General features: G+C 39.0%; 1 protein-coding gene and 1 pseudogene across 1 annotated transcript; both read left to right on the top strand.

Moving 5' to 3' along the window:
• The first annotated feature begins 153 nt into the window (after window positions 1-153).
• On the top strand, window positions 154-6,220 carry mphosph10 (M-phase phosphoprotein 10 (U3 small nucleolar ribonucleoprotein)). The gene is made up of 11 exons (XM_041225748.1): window positions 154-258; window positions 675-1,389; window positions 1,589-1,749; window positions 2,001-2,175; window positions 2,428-2,569; window positions 2,814-2,881; window positions 3,068-3,205; window positions 3,393-3,503; window positions 4,283-4,390; window positions 4,767-4,997; window positions 5,587-6,220. The coding sequence occupies exons 1-11, from the start codon at window positions 173-175 to the stop codon at window positions 5,734-5,736; spliced, it is 2,085 nt and encodes a 694-aa protein (XP_041081682.1). The 5' UTR covers window positions 154-172; the 3' UTR covers window positions 5,737-6,220.
• A 1,852-nt stretch (window positions 6,221-8,072) lies between these two features.
• On the top strand, window positions 8,073-14,715 carry LOC121299387 (annotated as a pseudogene).
• The last annotated feature ends 1,842 nt before the right edge of the window (window positions 14,716-16,557 follow it).

The following is a 16,557-nucleotide window of genomic DNA, read 5'->3' as shown; positions in this document are numbered from 1 at the left end:
GCAACTGTCTTGGTCTTCTTTCGTGTGAAATGAACAATATTTACGCAATTTTTTTACAAGGAACTATTGTTCTGGGGAACAAATTTCAACCGATTGAGTCTAAAATGAAGGACACTGTTCCTTGACGGACATGTTTATCTGGGAGCCCAAAGCTTCCCATGTGAATGAAGTTATGGCCGGTGGGGCAGCGTGTTCCAAGTTGGAAAGCTGTTTAAAGCTTTTAGATACAAATACTGCTCACCCGGAACAGTTTTTAAGGTAAAATAAAATGCTATATTTTAGATAGCTGACATCTTACGTCGTTGCTATAACCACACGTAGTTAACTGTAATCTTTAAAACTGTCATTATTTTAACTGCGCTAGTAATATAAGGTGCAGGTGAACACATCAGCTTAGTTGAGCAATTAATACATAGGATTATGTTGATTTGCAGAATGTAAAGGAGAAACGTCATTTTATTAAGTTGTGAACGGACAAGGGTTTATAATGTTAGTCTTTCTTGTAATTATATATATATATATATATATATATATATATATATATATATATATATATATATGCCTTTGCGGTGGTTCAAGACCTTTCAGATCACATTAGTGTGTTTTTGATGTGAAATACTAATGGTGACATCATAATAATTTCCTGCCTTTTTTTTTTTTTTTTTTTTAAATAGCTTGCAGGATGGACTGGCATCAGACTTTACATCTCTCACAAAGACGCTTTATGATTTCCACAAAGCAGAAGAGCCTGCTGGCGCAGTGGGCAGCCCCTTAAAAGAACTGGTAATAGGACATTTTGATGAGGAACAGATCTGGCAAGAGCTGGAACTGCAGAATGATTCAATTCTGAGGCATTTTCAAAAGGCAGTGATGAGAACAGCTAAAGAAGCTGACGATATTGGCCTCCTTCCAGAAGAAGAATCAGAGGAGGAATATGATGCTGCAGGGTCAGTGGAGGATTCTGGGAGTGAGGAGGACTTGGACCAAGAGGATTTAGGTGAGGATAAGGATGGAGATTTAGAAAACTACAGAAGTGAAGATAGAGGCAGTGAGTCGGAGGAGGAGAATGAAAAAGCAAGCAGGAAATCGGCAAGTAAAAACACAGCATTTGAAAAGTTTAGTGATGAAGATTCAGATGTCGACTTTGACGTGGATGCTCTCGAAAAACAGACACAACAGAGACAGAGAAAGACTGAAAGGCAGGGGGGCGGGTCCATTGTTGATGATCGGTTTTTCAGGCTGGCAGAGATGGAGGCTTTTCTGGAAGATGTTGAAAAGAAAGAGGAGAAGGGCGAGGGAGGAGACAGTGATATCGATTACTTTGAGGACATGCTGTCAGAGGATGAAGAGATGGAGGATGAAGACATTGTTTCAACAAATAAAAAAAAGGTAACGGCAGCATAAAATTGTTACTAACTTTTGTTGTACAAACTACTTCACAGACACCTGCACCCCTATTAGGGCTACATATGTGGTTCATACATTAAACCTTATAACCATCACTTTGGACCACTGCACTGCTTATTGTGCAGTACATTTATTTTTCTTCTTTTGTTTGTTTTGTTACCATCAAATTGTTGGTTTGCAGCAGCAGAAAAGCTCAAGAGACCTGAAGTACAAGGACTTTTTTGACCCAGAGGGAGGCCCTGCTAAGCCGGTTGCTGTCAAGGAAAATGATAATGTGGGCAGTGATGGAGAGGAATACGGGCAGGATGATGAGGAAATGGAAGAAGAAATGGAAGATGATGAGTATGTATTCCTAGATTACATACAATCACTTGCAGTAGCTCCTGTCTTATACAAATAACCACCCCTTTCAGAGCTTGTGGTGATGACCAATTTTTATATATAATAATTAGAGCACTACAATGATCTAATTAAGATGAAAGAAAAAGTATTTTTTAAATATGTGTTTTGGTTCTGTTAAAATGCCACAACTGCCAAATGAAATGTAAAAGGCTTTATTGTTTCAGTTTGGCTGATTAGTTTTGGTTTTGTAGGCATGAGATGGAGGAGAATGTGGAAAGCAGGCAAGCCAAGGAGGCTTTGAAGAAAGTGACCTTTGACCTGTCAGAAGACAGTGAAGGTGAAGATGTGTCGGATATCCTTGGTGGGAAGTGGAAGGAGCCGGAAAAGCCAGGACCCAAGTCCTCATTTGAAAAACGTCAGGAAAAGGTAATTCATACAGGCCAAGGACCGCTTATCACTGACTGTTTCTGCACGGTAGCATGCTATTGTAAATTCACTGCAGCTTATTTACAGTGATCCATTTTCTGGACTACTCATTTACAGTAATGTATATGAATAAAGAATGTTGTACTTTTAGCCTGAAGTTGCAAACGTTAAGGTGTTTTTTTGGGGTTTTTTTTGCCACCATTAGTGCCACCATTCAAAGTTGAATGAGAGTGTGTGCTGTCTTGTTTACAGATGGCCGAGAAGATTCAGGAGCTTGAAAAAGCAGCCTTGGAAAATAAGCCATGGCAACTAATAGGAGAGGTGTCAGGACAGAAACGCCCAGATAACAGTTTGCTTGAGGAGAACCTTGTGTTTGACCAAGCTGCTAGAATGGGTAGGTAGACTTTATTGGACAGTCCAGCGGCTGTTTTTTGCAGCGTCTCAGTGCTCATGTTATGAACAGATCATTTGATTTTTTTCACTGATGCAGATACAAAGACTTTTATAACTGTTATATATTATTATATACGGTAGCATACTTTCTTTACTACAAAGTGGATCATGAGCATCCGGTTTGGCTGAGCTCTTTAAATAAAAAGGATTGTCATAATTCTACTTTGAAACTGCTCTCTTTCTAGCCCCTGTGATCACAGAAGAGACCACACTTTATTTAGATGATATCATCAAACAGAGGATCAAGGACCAGGTTAGTTCACTGAAGTCCCAATGTTTTTTCTTTGTAAAGTGATGTTTGCTCTTGAGCAAACTTTCAGTGTTTCATGATTTATATTTCTTGTAATATTAAAGTCCTGCTGAGACTGAGAGATGTTACTCTTTACACAGAACAGAAATACATTTTTTATATTTTTGTCTTTTTTGATCTTCATTTAAGGCTTGGGATGATGTGGTCCGTAAAGAAAAGCCCAAAGAGGATGCCTTTGAATACAAGAAGAGACTGACTCTGACCCATGAGAAGAGCAAGCTCAGCCTTGCAGAGGTGTATGAGCAGGAGTACCTGAAGCAGACACAGGTAGCAGAATAATTAACTGTAGCTAAATAAAATATTGTAGCCAACTTAACCATCTAAAGAGTTAATACTGCACGATCTCAAAACAAGCACTTTAATCACTGTACACTGGACTTAATTGTATATTTAAATGTGTTATCTTTATTATTTATTTATTTATTTAATTAAAAAAAAAAAAAAAAAATTACAGCAAAAGGCAGAGGAAGAAGAGAATCCAGCACATTTGGAAATTCAGAAAATGATGGACTCCCTTTTCCTGAAGCTGGATGCTCTTTCTAACTTCCAGTTCATACCAAAACCTGTAAGTACACTGTCTGTGTTGACCCAAAACTAAAAATCTAACCAACTTGTATGAGTTAAAGTAGACTTCAGTAAGCCAATCATATGTTTAGTTTAGTAATAGACATATAAAAGCAGTATTAGGGATAACTGGGGATTAGGGACCGAATTATCTGGTTGTTAATCACAGCAACTCCCTCGGAACAAGATCTTTATTACCTGCCACATTTCAGTATCTTGCTGCTGTTCTTGTGAAAGCAGTTTTTAAAACTGTAATGAGAAAAAATGCTTTGGTTTTCAGAGACACACAGACTTGCTTGCTTTGCAACAATTCCTGCTGACGACACAACAAATAAATATAAATGAAGAATGAACCTTTAACCATGTGGCATTTAACAGCCTGAAAATAAACTGCTTCGTTTTTCAAAATACATGGATGCTGGAAGTGTAGTGGCCTGTTTTATTACTGGTTTACCCGAGGGAGCAATGCTGTTAAAGTTTTAACGCCAAAGTTATTTCAGTGTTAGTCTTGTCAACCTGTTTAACATTGATATAAAAAATAGCAAATCCCCTCACAGGAAATTACAATCACATCACAATGTATAATTAGTAAGTTTACTTGGCACAAGCCCATTATTAATGTAGAAAGAAAATAGATAGGTTGGCTAAGGTAATCATACCTAATGCAGATGTTAAAATTCTGGACCAGACTCCCAGTATATGTATTCGCTGTATGTTTTTACAGGTTGATCACAAAATATGGCCTTGTGTATCATATAATTTGTTTTCCTTCCTGTCTAGCCTGCACCAGAAGTGAAGATAGTTTCAAACATGCCGTCAATCACTATGGAGGAGGTGGCGCCAGTGAGTGTCAGCAATGCGGCATTGCTTGCACCAGAAGAAATCAAAGTAAGTCTTGTCTACAGTACAAAAAATACCAGTGAAAACTGCAGATTACTTGTATTATTTTAATTTTTGGGCACACTAATGCTCTTTAAGGTTATCTTGCAACTGTCCTATTTTTTTTAAACATAGTGTAATCACTGTAGTCACTGATACAGAAGGTAAATAAATAATTAAACACAAACAAAAAAAAGTTTTTACTTTCATGAGGATACTTCCGGAGACAGAATAGATTTAAGCTAGCCAAGCACTCGCTGTTAACACTTGGATGGTACTGACTATGGGAAAACTTTGATTTTATAGGCAGTGGGGGGGAAAAAAACAAAAACATTATTGGTCTTTAAAAATGCAGTGCATTGATGGATGCTAACCTATGTTTCAGGTAAAGAACAAGGCTGGGGACATTAAGGGTGATGCAGAGAAAACAGCAACAGACAAGAAACGGGAGAGAAGAAAGAAGAAAATACTCAAGCGGCTCAAACAGAGAGAGAGAGAAAAACGGCAGAAACTGCGGGAGAAAATGAACGAAGGGAAGAACCTGAAATACACAAAGAAAGAGGCTGCTGAGAATCTGAAGAAACTCGCTAAAGATGGCAAAACTACTTTGCTTAAGGTAGGAAACTACTGACGTGGTATATTTTTGAACTTCATCTGAGCTTCTAATTGACAGTTGTCGACTTCTGAAAACTTTCTTTCGAAATTTCTCAGAAAATGTTTAAATAAAATGGCTTTCAACTTTGAAATCCTAGAATATTCTTGAAATCAATAAAATGATTGCTGATTTACAATATTCACAAGTTATACAGTGCATTAAATATTCAAGGTTTTACAGAATAAAAGTACAAGCCAAACAAATCCTCAAATTTCCGTACTACACGTTAGATCGCGGAATAAAAACAAAGACCTTGATCTTTAACAATGCCTAAAATAAACTGCTGTCCTCTGTATTGCTTCACTAGAAGTTTTATCTGACTCTGCAAAAGTCACTAGACGTGATTCATGGACTAGCTATCGCTGAGTATGCATATGCCCAGTACTCATTCACTTAAACAGTCTAGCTGACTATTAAATTGCGTTTGAATTGCAATCAGGTTTCTTGCACAGATTCTGCAGTACTGCTCCCATGAGGTGGCAAGCTGTCAGGGTTTGGCCAGTGAACTGTCTTGTGTTTTTGCATTTCTGAACTCTTCTGTTTTCACCAGGATGAGGGGAAGGACAAAGCATTGCGATCCTCTCAGGCCTTCTTCTCCGAGCTGCAGGATCAGGTGAAGAGGCAGCTCAAGGGAGCCAAGAACGATGCAGCCAAGAAAAAAAAACACAAGGAAGTTTCTGCCATCAAATTGAAACTGTAACATTTCCAGTGGTTCAGATTTATTTTTGTACAGACTTCCTGTTTAGTTTGTTTTTATATGAATTACTTGTGTACAATTTGAAACGTCACTTTAAATAAACAATTTATGAATGTGTTTTTGAAGTTGCTAAAAGTTGATATATATGCTTTTTATATGATTTACAAAACACAGTCCATGTATACAAATTCTAGTCCTTGTGTGTAACACATTGCAGTTTATCATCTGTTTAGCAATAACCTTTACATAATCTTTAGCCACAAAGTTCTAATGAAAAGAAAGTAAAAAAAAAAAAAATCTAATTTGATAAAAAGTGCATTTGTCAATGTGTATTTAATACATCCAGATCTAACAGAAATACACTGTATTTTAACAGCACGTGCATTGACTTTTAAACATGTATTCCTGAGCTGCAATAGGAGTGGTTTCTTTTTTTGATTGCTACAAAAAAAAAAGGTTATATTGCCACTATTCAAAACAGCAGTGATGAAAAAAAAACAGGCGATACTTTTGTTTCTGAAAGCTGAGGTATTGCTGGTCATTGTGTAGCAGGCATATTCAAACTCTTCTGTGCTAAAGCCACACCCTGTTTTTTTTATTTATACATGTTTACAGACTGATAACCACATGTGTATGAAGAAACACAACTGGGTTTTTTTTAAAGAAATTCAGACATATCTTTTGAGGATACTTTCTGTGACTTCACAGACTGCAATTAGCCCTACAGTAATCCTGGATAGCCATTAAGTAGTCTCAAAATTAGTGCTGTTCAGGGGAATCTGCAGAGTACATTGTGTTTGTATGTTGCTTGTGGTAGGACCCCTTTCCCTCAACCTTACACTGGCATTCTAGCCTCCACGTGAGCTGGGTACTATTTCCAAACAAATACATTGTAATGGGCTTTACCAGAGTCAAAAACATCAACAGCAAAACAAACAAAAAAAGGTTTTGAGAGGTGTAAAGGTCTTTAAACTTTTGTAACTTTTATGATAAATCCAATGAACGTTGAATACCTATTCAGCATTTGTGTTTGTTTGTTTGTTCAAATGAGGCAATGCAACAGCATAAAAAGCTGTAATAGAAAGATAAGATCAGGAATAGGAACCAAGGGCAAAATTATGAGCAGAGAGCAAGGATTGGCTAATCGGTCATTTCAGCGATCAACTGATTTAGCCTGAGAGACTGCAGTTGATTAGCTCTGCCTTTGAGGGAACGCAATTCAAAAAGCTAGGATTAAACAAATGCTGTTCACATGACAAGGCATGTACTCTGCTTGGTTTATTTACCAAATATCTGAATGAAACAAATCAACAAATGCTGTTCACATGACAAGTTATGTACTCTGCTTGGTTTATTTACCAAATGTCTGAACGAAATTCCCCAGCGAACGAACATTGACAAGCAGTGTCAGAAATTCGCGAATATGATGATGGTGATGATGTCATTTTTGTAAACTCTGTGAGTAAGAACTCAAGCCAAGAGGCTATTTTGAAATCTCCAAGAAGGCCTGAGAAGATCCTGGACCACAAGAAACCGAGATGCTGCCTCTGAGGGTGCTGTCAAGGATGAACAGGCTAGCCCCTATTTTAAAAATTATTTTATTTCACAGAAAACAGAGGAATGTACAGCTAAGGTTGTTTGAACTGTTCGTCTGGGATGCCTTGCTTCAGAGTTATCAAGAAAGCCTCACAGTCAAAACTCCAACCAACACTCCAAGGAAGCTTTGCCAGCAGCCCAAAAACAGGTTGGCAGCTCTTCAGAAGGGACTGGTGACGTGTGTGCTTTGAACAGCTCTCTGAAAGAAAATAATTGCGATGAATCTTTAGATGTAATGCCTGGGTGCTCCGCAGAGGACGCTAAATTGAGAGATCTTGATATGATGGAGTTGCCTTCACAGAATAAAACTAAAAGAAGGATAGTAACTGAATTGCTGAATGCTGAGGTGTCTGAGCCCTCCTTGTTACCATTAGCAACTCCAACTTCACGTCAGCTGGTCAGTGTATCCTGATTGAACAAGTGCAAGAGAAAGCTCAATGCAAACAACAGTCCTGATGCATCTGTATTGGACAGGGAGGATCAGCTGTAAAGGAGGGCAATCCAATGCAAAACCAGAAACAGATTCATCTGCAAATAGTGACAGTCATAAACCTGCTAATCAGGATGATAATGCTTCTGCTGCGATATCGTCTATGGAAAGGGCCACCTTAAAAACACATACTTCTATTAAGTTATAATACACTCCTTCAATAACTTGTCTGGGTGGTTTAACGTAAAGTCTGAGTTGCCAGCATACTCTTGTAGGTGCATCCGTTCTGAAACACCTAGGCAGAGAAATATAAATGCTTGATTACTGTGAGACACATTGGAGTGAGCATCACTTTTAGAACTAGGCCAGCTTGGAACAGTGCATTGCTGAAAAGAGATGTTTTTTATATGTAGCTGAAGTTAATGTGGGACAAAAGGTAAATTCCTGATTACAGAAAATAAGTCTTGTGTATTTTCCTGTTCTGTGTTACCAGCTGTGGGACAGAAGCTGTATGTGAGGCTGTTCCAGAGGAAACTGAACTGGCTGAAAGTGTGTAAGCTTGAGTACTCTGAGATCGGTTCTGACCTGGCACCTGTAATCAAAGAACTTGTAGAAAATGGCTTTCTGCAGAGAGGTACGGCTCACACTATTATAAAATAAAAAGTATTTATTAGCCATCTTCTAAATAACGTAGCCCGCTCTTTGATGGTTTGCTTGTGCTTGTCTGTGCTGCTAGAATCCGAGCTGCAGGATATCTCCGAAGTCCTGGAGTTGCTTTCTGCACCTGAGCTGAAGACTCTGGTAAATGGTTTTCACCTGGTCAACCCCAACGGACAGAAGCAGCAGCTGGTGGAGGGCTTCCTCCAGCTGTCCAGGCAGCGCTCGCTCTTCAGCTCCAGCAGCAAGCAGCCTGGCACTGGGGCAGTGATCTTGAGGAGGTGGGGAAGCAGCTTAACATACTTAACATACTGTCAAAATGCAGTTCATAACTGAAAAAACTAAGGGTTCTGAAAATCTTACAGGGTAGTAATAACTAGTGCTCAAATGTTTATTTCAAGAGGGTGTCTCACAATTACAAAGGACTACTAACAGGAAGCCTCCAGCAGATCAGTAATGAAGTGGGCTTTCGATAGGTGTGTGTTGATAGTGGTGCTTGTGAGGGTGAGGACTGTGCTTGTGCCTGCAGGGCTAGGGAGCTGGCAGGCGTGTGTGTGTGGATGTGCAAGGGGCCCCGCGCTGTATTCTGCCGGGGTCCTGCTCCTCTTCTCTCTCTCAGACTCCGTGGAGGACGAGGAGACGGGCAGGGGGGGACAGGGCCAGCTCTACACCGTGCTCATGGTCAATGTGGGCCGCATGTGGGCCAGGCTACACCGTCCACAGGGAAAGCAAGGTCTTCCAGGACAGGGAGGATCTCATCAGGTGAGAGTGTGGAGAGACTGCTCACAACTCCGGTGTGAGATCTCGAGATGTTGTTTTTCTCATCTCTCTGCAGTATTTGACCTGCTTAACGTCATGCATAATGTAATTGGGCTATACTATGTACTAATGTCTTTTGACTGGTTTCACGGACCCCAATTAACACTAGTATTAACGGTAGCAAGAGTTTTATTCAAGGGATAATTAATTTTTTATTATTATTATTGACTAACTTTGTCAAAATACAGTATTGATTAGCTTTAAAACTGGACCATGATCTGTAAGCATAGATTAAAAGACTTATCATTCTTTCATTAATGAAAAGCTAAATAACTATCAGATAGCACCCATTATTTAGGGAAAGTAATGCAAGTTCTGAATACTCTTGGTGCAACAGTGCACCCTGCTGACTGTACACCCATCACAATCCTCTACATTCTGTAATATAGTAAAATACTGAGGCACCACAGGAGTCATCTGAAGTGGACTTCACTGAAATTGAAAATAACTAACGTGGGGTGGCGCTTCAGTCTTAAGAAGACATTAACTGTGCAGGTGGAAGTCTTTGCTGACAGTACACATTACACTTTATGGATTAATTATGCATTTATTTACAGTGGACTGGAACATTAAAAACATATTTTTGGCATTAAAAATAACAATAAATAGATCTTGACATATGCTCTAGACCAGGGGTTCTCAGGACTCCCCCATGTCTTCTGGTTTTCATTCCAACTGATCTCTGTTACTTAACTAATTGAACATTAAAATTAGACATTTTAAATTATTTTCAGCTGTTGCAGGTTTCAAATTACTAATGACATGTTATAACTTGAAAGCTGAAAACAAGTAAAAAAAGGTCTAATTAAGCAAATTATCAGTTCAATTAAGGGTCTAGTTAAGTAATTGAGAGTTCAGTTGGAATGAAAACCAGCTGACACAGGAGGTCCCCAGAACCAAGTTTGAGAAACCTCGCTCTAGACCATTTATATCAAGCAGCTAGCATTGTGATTCAGATCTGGGAACAAATAAAATCATGGTGCTTAATTGAGTTCTGTTTTGGGTTAGGTATGAGACAGCAATGCACATGTCGTGATGGCTGCCATGCTGAATGGACACTGCGACGAGGCAAATCTGCTCTTCCAGACTGCTAAAGCTGCCTGGCAGGAACTGAGGAAAGTGACTGACCTGAGGTAGTAGCGTACGGTGTGATACAGTCCTCATTGTCTTCCCCTCTGCTAGCAGCGCAGCTCCTGAGGGTCAGTACTCCACCTGGTGCTTGTTGTGTTTATGTGCTCACTGCAGGTACTATGAAGAGTTGCATGTGTGCCTGTGTACCTGCGCTGCTTCACTGTTGGCTGGGTCTACACCCGCATCCTCTCCCGGGGCGTGGAGATTCTGCAGAGGCTGCACATGTACAAGGTGTGAGGCAGCACACACCCCGCAGCATTGTCAGCATACACACGTCTATATGTGTCTCAGGGTGATGACGAGTCAGCAATGTCTGTATTTCAGGAGGCTGTGGAAGAGCTGCAGAATCTCCTGTCTCAGTCTGCCTATTGTCTAGACAGCAGGGGGTGCTGGCGGGACCGCCTGGCTTTCAATTTACAACAACATCTGAAACGCACAGAGGAGGTACAGTACACCCTCACTATAACGGCCTTCATTACAATGATCCTTCGGATAAAAAATGTCATATAAACATATCAACATCCCGGTCTGTACACACGGGATGCCACCTCCGCAGTGAAATCAACTCTTTTGTCTTAATAAAAGGTGTGTGCTGTATAACTATGCCTCCGAAACGAAAATCACTTTATGCTGTAATAAAGTTGGATGATCGTTTGAAAAAAGGAGTAACTCAGGGGTGTCTCTGTCGTGAGTACAGGTTGTCGAAAAGCACTTTTCTGGCTTGTTAAGCAACCATGCGGCAAAGCAAAATTGATTAAAGAAAAGCAACAATGACAAAAAACTTCAGGATCTGATTAACTTTTCATGTTGGGTTGATTTGGAATAAAAGCTTCAGTTTGGGATTTTTGCTTTTTGTACTGCATTTTAATTTTTTAACTAATAGGGTAAAGCAAAGGCAGTTTACTGCATAGATGAGTTGAACAGGTACATGTAATTCTACTTGTATTCACAATCTCATCTCATTAGCTTACTCCAACAGTTTATTGTTCATTTTGATTGTCCTTTTGCTATAACGAACCCCTCGATATAACGAACTAAAGGCTTGGACTCCTACAGGTTCCTTATAGCGAGGGTGTGGTGTACTTCTATCAGAGAATTGCTATAAAAAAATGATAAACTGCATGTCACACACAATAACAGAAGTGCTTACAATTTTACAAAACTGCAAGGAGTAAGATTTTAAGAGGAGGCATCCCAACTCACTTTTTTATTTATGTGTTTTGGTGTCCCTACCTCCTCCAGATTTGAAACTATTGTACCTTTATTTCTGTTCTTTTGTTTCTGGTCTCTAAGGAAATTAATTGCATCAAAGAAGGGCTGTTTGATCCGCTGGTACGAACAGGGCATCAGCGAGCAGCGAGGTTGAGAGAGTCTCCCAGCTGCAAAAAGTTCAGACATCTTCTGAAAGATGTGCCAGCTGTAGAAGTGAATGATGCCAGTCATGTAAGTGTCCTTCCCATAGCATTCTGACTTTTTAAATGTATGTTTGGAGACATTATATTGTATATAAGTTTAAGGTTATCATACCTTTCACAAGGGTGTGAGGTATTGCATATCTGTGTTTTTTGTTTGTTTTTAAATGCAATCTTACAGTGTGTAGTTATTTAGCTTATGATTTCATTTACTAAAGGCACAAGCCTTATAGTGCTGGTGCTCAAATATCTAACCGCCAGTAGATCATTTAGTTGTTGCTGACGTTGCATGAAAAAAGTTTAAAGGGTCACAGCTTTGTTGCTGCAATTTTTTTCTATTCTAATTATCTGAACACACATGCTGATAAATAGTTAGTGAGCACACACTGTGCCTGGCTCTTTCTCTTGCTGTCTGGAGCCCACGACTGTACAGCAGCATGCAGCACGCCTCACAGTGGCCTTATCGGGCATTCTCCTTTTAGTCTCCCTGGGAGATGAGAAAGCATGATGCCGTGCTCACTGTGAGCTGAACAAACCTGGAAAACTGACAAAACCAACAAAGAGAATATACTATATTGAGGTGGTGGGTTTTCAGTATCATGGGGCTTAAGCTTTACCTCAAGGCTTAGCTTCCTCCCCACCACCACCCCCCTTGTCTTTCTCTCATCCCCCAGCACAGAGCAATTGAATTATTTACTCCCCTCAATAAGCTGCAGGAACTAAGAATGAAGATATGGGCTCACATAGGTTGAATCAGAAGCCTGTCGGTCTCTATTAGTTTTGATTTAAAAAAAAAATAAATAAATAATAGTTACCTCATTGTTGACTCGAAGATCTGCCATGAAAGATGATACATGTTAATAAATGATAAAAGTAGTTTTGCTAATGTAAAAATCTCTAACCCCAAAAAACCTTAGAACTGGACTGATAGTATTCTGTAAACTGCCTCTCTACAGTCATTTCGTATTCATCTTTTGTCAGTATTTTTTTGTTAAAAGAAATTTAATAAAAAACGTACCTTCCAAGAGTGTTTTTCATTTATTTTTTGAGACGCTTGAGGGGGCTGTTCTACTTTTCTGCCTCTGGAAAGTGTGGTGGTGGTAAGTGAATGGGACGGGAACACCCAGACAAAGCATGGGGAAGCTTAAACTGCGGCTTCCAGTATCTTACAGAAATTGTTTTGCTGGATGTTCCTCATTTATTGTTTGCTAGCGTCTGTGTGTCTGTCTCTGTGCAGGTGACAATCCGAGGGAAGTTGTGCCCTCATGCAGGGATGGGGAAGTCTGTTTTCCTGATGGAGGGGGCGGCCCTGCCCAGAGGGAGAAGCAGAGAAGAGGGTGTCTCCACCGCCACGGTCATGTGTTCCGTGGAGGAACTGGCACTGGCTCATTACCACCATCAGGGCTTCGATAAGGGTACGGACTGCTATTGAAAAATTGGTTCGTTACAACAAAGTTACTCCATGCGCAGAATGCAACTTGTGCTAAGATTCCTTTCAAAGTACCGACACGTCTGTTTCGTTAGAATACATTTTACACCCACCTTCCTTTTCCTTTCAAGATGTTTCTATAGATTAAGCCCAGTAAATAGATTTTGTTTGGGAGTTCTCTTCTTGTGTCTCACTGCAGCAGTCCACCGTGTAGGAGTGGAATAGACGTGTGGCTGACCTCCCTAGAGCAGACAGGATATTCAGAATGTGCTAGCCCCACCTCATTCCACAGCATACCACTAGTGAGAGTGACCTGACCTCACAGTCTCGCTGCATTGCTGAGATCCTTGTGTGACAGGTGCAGCAGGCATGCGAGTCTGTGCAGACTAGTGAAAGTATTCAAGTGCAGCCATTTCCTGTCTGTTCAGCTACTAGCTTTTTTCAAGTTTGAAAGGTGCTTCTCTCACAAATTAAATAGATTTGTGTCTGTCTTGAAATACATAAGAAAGGCATACTCTAATTCAGTCCATTTGGAACAGGATGCTGTTCAGATTACTGATATGCTTGGACTGTACTGATCCCAAACCTGAACCATATTTCATCTGAACAAGATCTCTCTTGGTGTAAAAAACCCTATATTTTTTCTAGCTGCACTAGAAACTTATCAGACTTGAAAGTTTCACAGCCTGTAATAATGCAGAGTGCTTTATTGTCTTTGTTTGAAAATACTGCTGTTTGCCTGCAGCAGCGATCCAAGAGAAACAAGCTGTTGCTCTAGTGCTCATGTGGTGTAGTGTGCCCAGGCAGAGACCGATGCAATCAGCCAGCCAAACGCTGCCCTACCCTCCTGTTTCCTTTATTTCCAGAATGAACAAAGACATTTAATGTGAATGTTTGAATTTCTAATAATTTTACAGTTTTAAAGCCTTGACCACATCCTGATTTCTGCATTTATAAAATTGAGTCTCCACACATTGGATTGCACAGGAAGTGTAGAGGAGGTTGACCATATCCGATCTAAAAACGAATCCATGAGCTGTGGTAGTTGCATTGCAACACCCAAAAAATCGTGGTTCCTTTGTTGGTTCAGAGAAGTGGGATGAACCAATAAATGCTGTAGAAGTGAATGTCAAGGACTCAAAAGTCCCATTCACAGGACACCAGTCTGTTACCTACATAGTTTCTTCAAAAGTGGAACAATTGGGTTCTTAGCAGTCAATGTAGATTCAGTTTCATTACTGGAAATACCTGTAATCTTCAGCCAGAAATCTGCACAAAATATCAAGTGACGGTGCTGGCTGCTGTCAGCTCTTTCAGACTTGTTTGTGCTGTCAGGGTAAATTGAGGTCAAGGCAATGGTTATGTACAACTTTCTTTGTTTATCAAGGTGGATTTATTTATTTATTTTTTTACTTTTTAGTTGGTGGAAGTGAAAGGCCCAAATGACCGGTTGTCCCACAAACAGATGATCTGGTTGGATGAGCTACAGCAGCTGGGAGTTACTGCCATTGGAGCTAGGAGCACACGACTAACCTGAACTGCATTAAAGGAATCTTTTAATATAAAGGGGCGCTATTACTGTATATTTAACAGCAGCTGCTTGGTTCTTGTATCTCAAGTTGGTTGCTGCATGAATAAAAATAAATAAAAATACTTCTTGAAAATGTCTACCTGTGGTTGCGATTCAAATTCACAAATTATCCTTATGTATTTTACTCTCATCTGTACTAAACCCAGTATCTGTTGTATATATTGTAATTGTAGAAACGGCATATTTAAATAATTAATAAACCATTTACTAGTAACCGGTATTGCTTATCTAAAATCAATGCACAGTTCTTTACATGTTTTGTTTAAATAGGTACACCATCCAGATTTTCTTTTCAAAGGATGTAGAAAGACAGACAGTTTAAGTAAATATACTTTATTCGCTTGTTTTGAAATTCCTTCACATTTTCTTATTTCTTTTCCACAAACTTAACAGAACATCTGTAAAATTACAGGAAGACTATAGAAATTAGGCACAAAGATTGTAGACATTCTATTAAACTAAAATAGCTTGTTTGCCTTTAAGAGTTGTGCTAATGAGATAGACAGATCTTAATTTATTTTGCTTACATTAGTTGCATTCATTTACAGTTTTGAAATACTTAAATATTAGTTATGAAAATCTATTCCAATATACACTAACTTTGGTAGCCATATATATAAAATCCAGTATCACATATTTAGTGATTTCTGTCTTGCCACCACCCATAAAAAAAATTCTGTGCCTAAAGCTACAGCACCTAACAATTAAAAAAAATAATTAGCTTTACTAGTAAAATTAAGATTTTATAGCTATACAAGTGCTAGTCTAATTATTTATTCTTTATTACCAAATTAAAACATACCCAGGTTGTCTATTATTTTTATTATTTGCAACGTATTCTGCTGTATTAATTGTTGTCATTGGTGTATTTGGCCTAACAGCATGATGTCCCCTGTATTCACAAAAGCCTGGTTTGTGATCTCTTTGTGGATGCTAGTGATCAGACTGGTCATCAGCTTAACAGCCACTTTAATAGCGCTCAGCTTAGAGAATGCTGGAGGGAAATTTCAGCACACAAACAAACCTCAAGGCTAGAAACACAGGAGACTCCTGCTGTTTTTACATTGAAGGGAATCCAATATAAAAGCAGCACTATATGGCTTCCAGTTGTTGCAGCTTTGGAATCAGCATGTCACATTTATCAAGATCGAAGTATCAGTGGATGTATACTAAGGCCCACTGGAAGAGGTGGGAGGTCTTTTATGTTCTATATACATAAAAGAAAACCCAAATTCCCTTTTAAAAAGGCACAGCGGATTACAAATGACCCAGTTTTAACCATATTGCATAACTAAATAAATATTTAGCTGTTTTATTATCAAATTGTGCTGAGCTTAGTACACAATAATCATGCAACAGCCATGAGTGCATTTTCAAAAAAGGATTGGTGGAAAACTAACCTAGCTCATACTAAAATTATATGTACATTTACATTTTTTAATTTTTCTAAAATAAAAAGGCATTAATACTATAGTACCGACCTGTTAGCCACAAATATATCTAACCTAGAACCAAAATATATAAAAGTAATTTTAATAAAAACTATTCAAGATAAGTTTACAAATGACATCCTTTAAAATTTAACAATGAATCCTAACCAATAATCTGGTTATGACTAAAGACGGGGGGTTTTCACGAAAGGTTTAGGAACTCTAATTAAAGACTGCATTAAAGTCAAGCAATTTACAACCCCTATAGACTTTCAGCATAAGGTTATCTGTCCCTTTTGAGCATATGAAGGCTACTGGACAAATGTCAT

The sequence above is a fragment of the Polyodon spathula genome, chromosome 24, assembly GCF_017654505.1.
Source record: "Polyodon spathula isolate WHYD16114869_AA chromosome 24, ASM1765450v1, whole genome shotgun sequence".
Classification (NCBI taxonomy): domain Eukaryota; kingdom Metazoa; phylum Chordata; class Actinopteri; order Acipenseriformes; family Polyodontidae; genus Polyodon; species Polyodon spathula.
The sequence above is the reverse complement of the archived record's forward strand: the minus strand, read 5'-3'. Positions and strand labels throughout refer to the sequence as shown.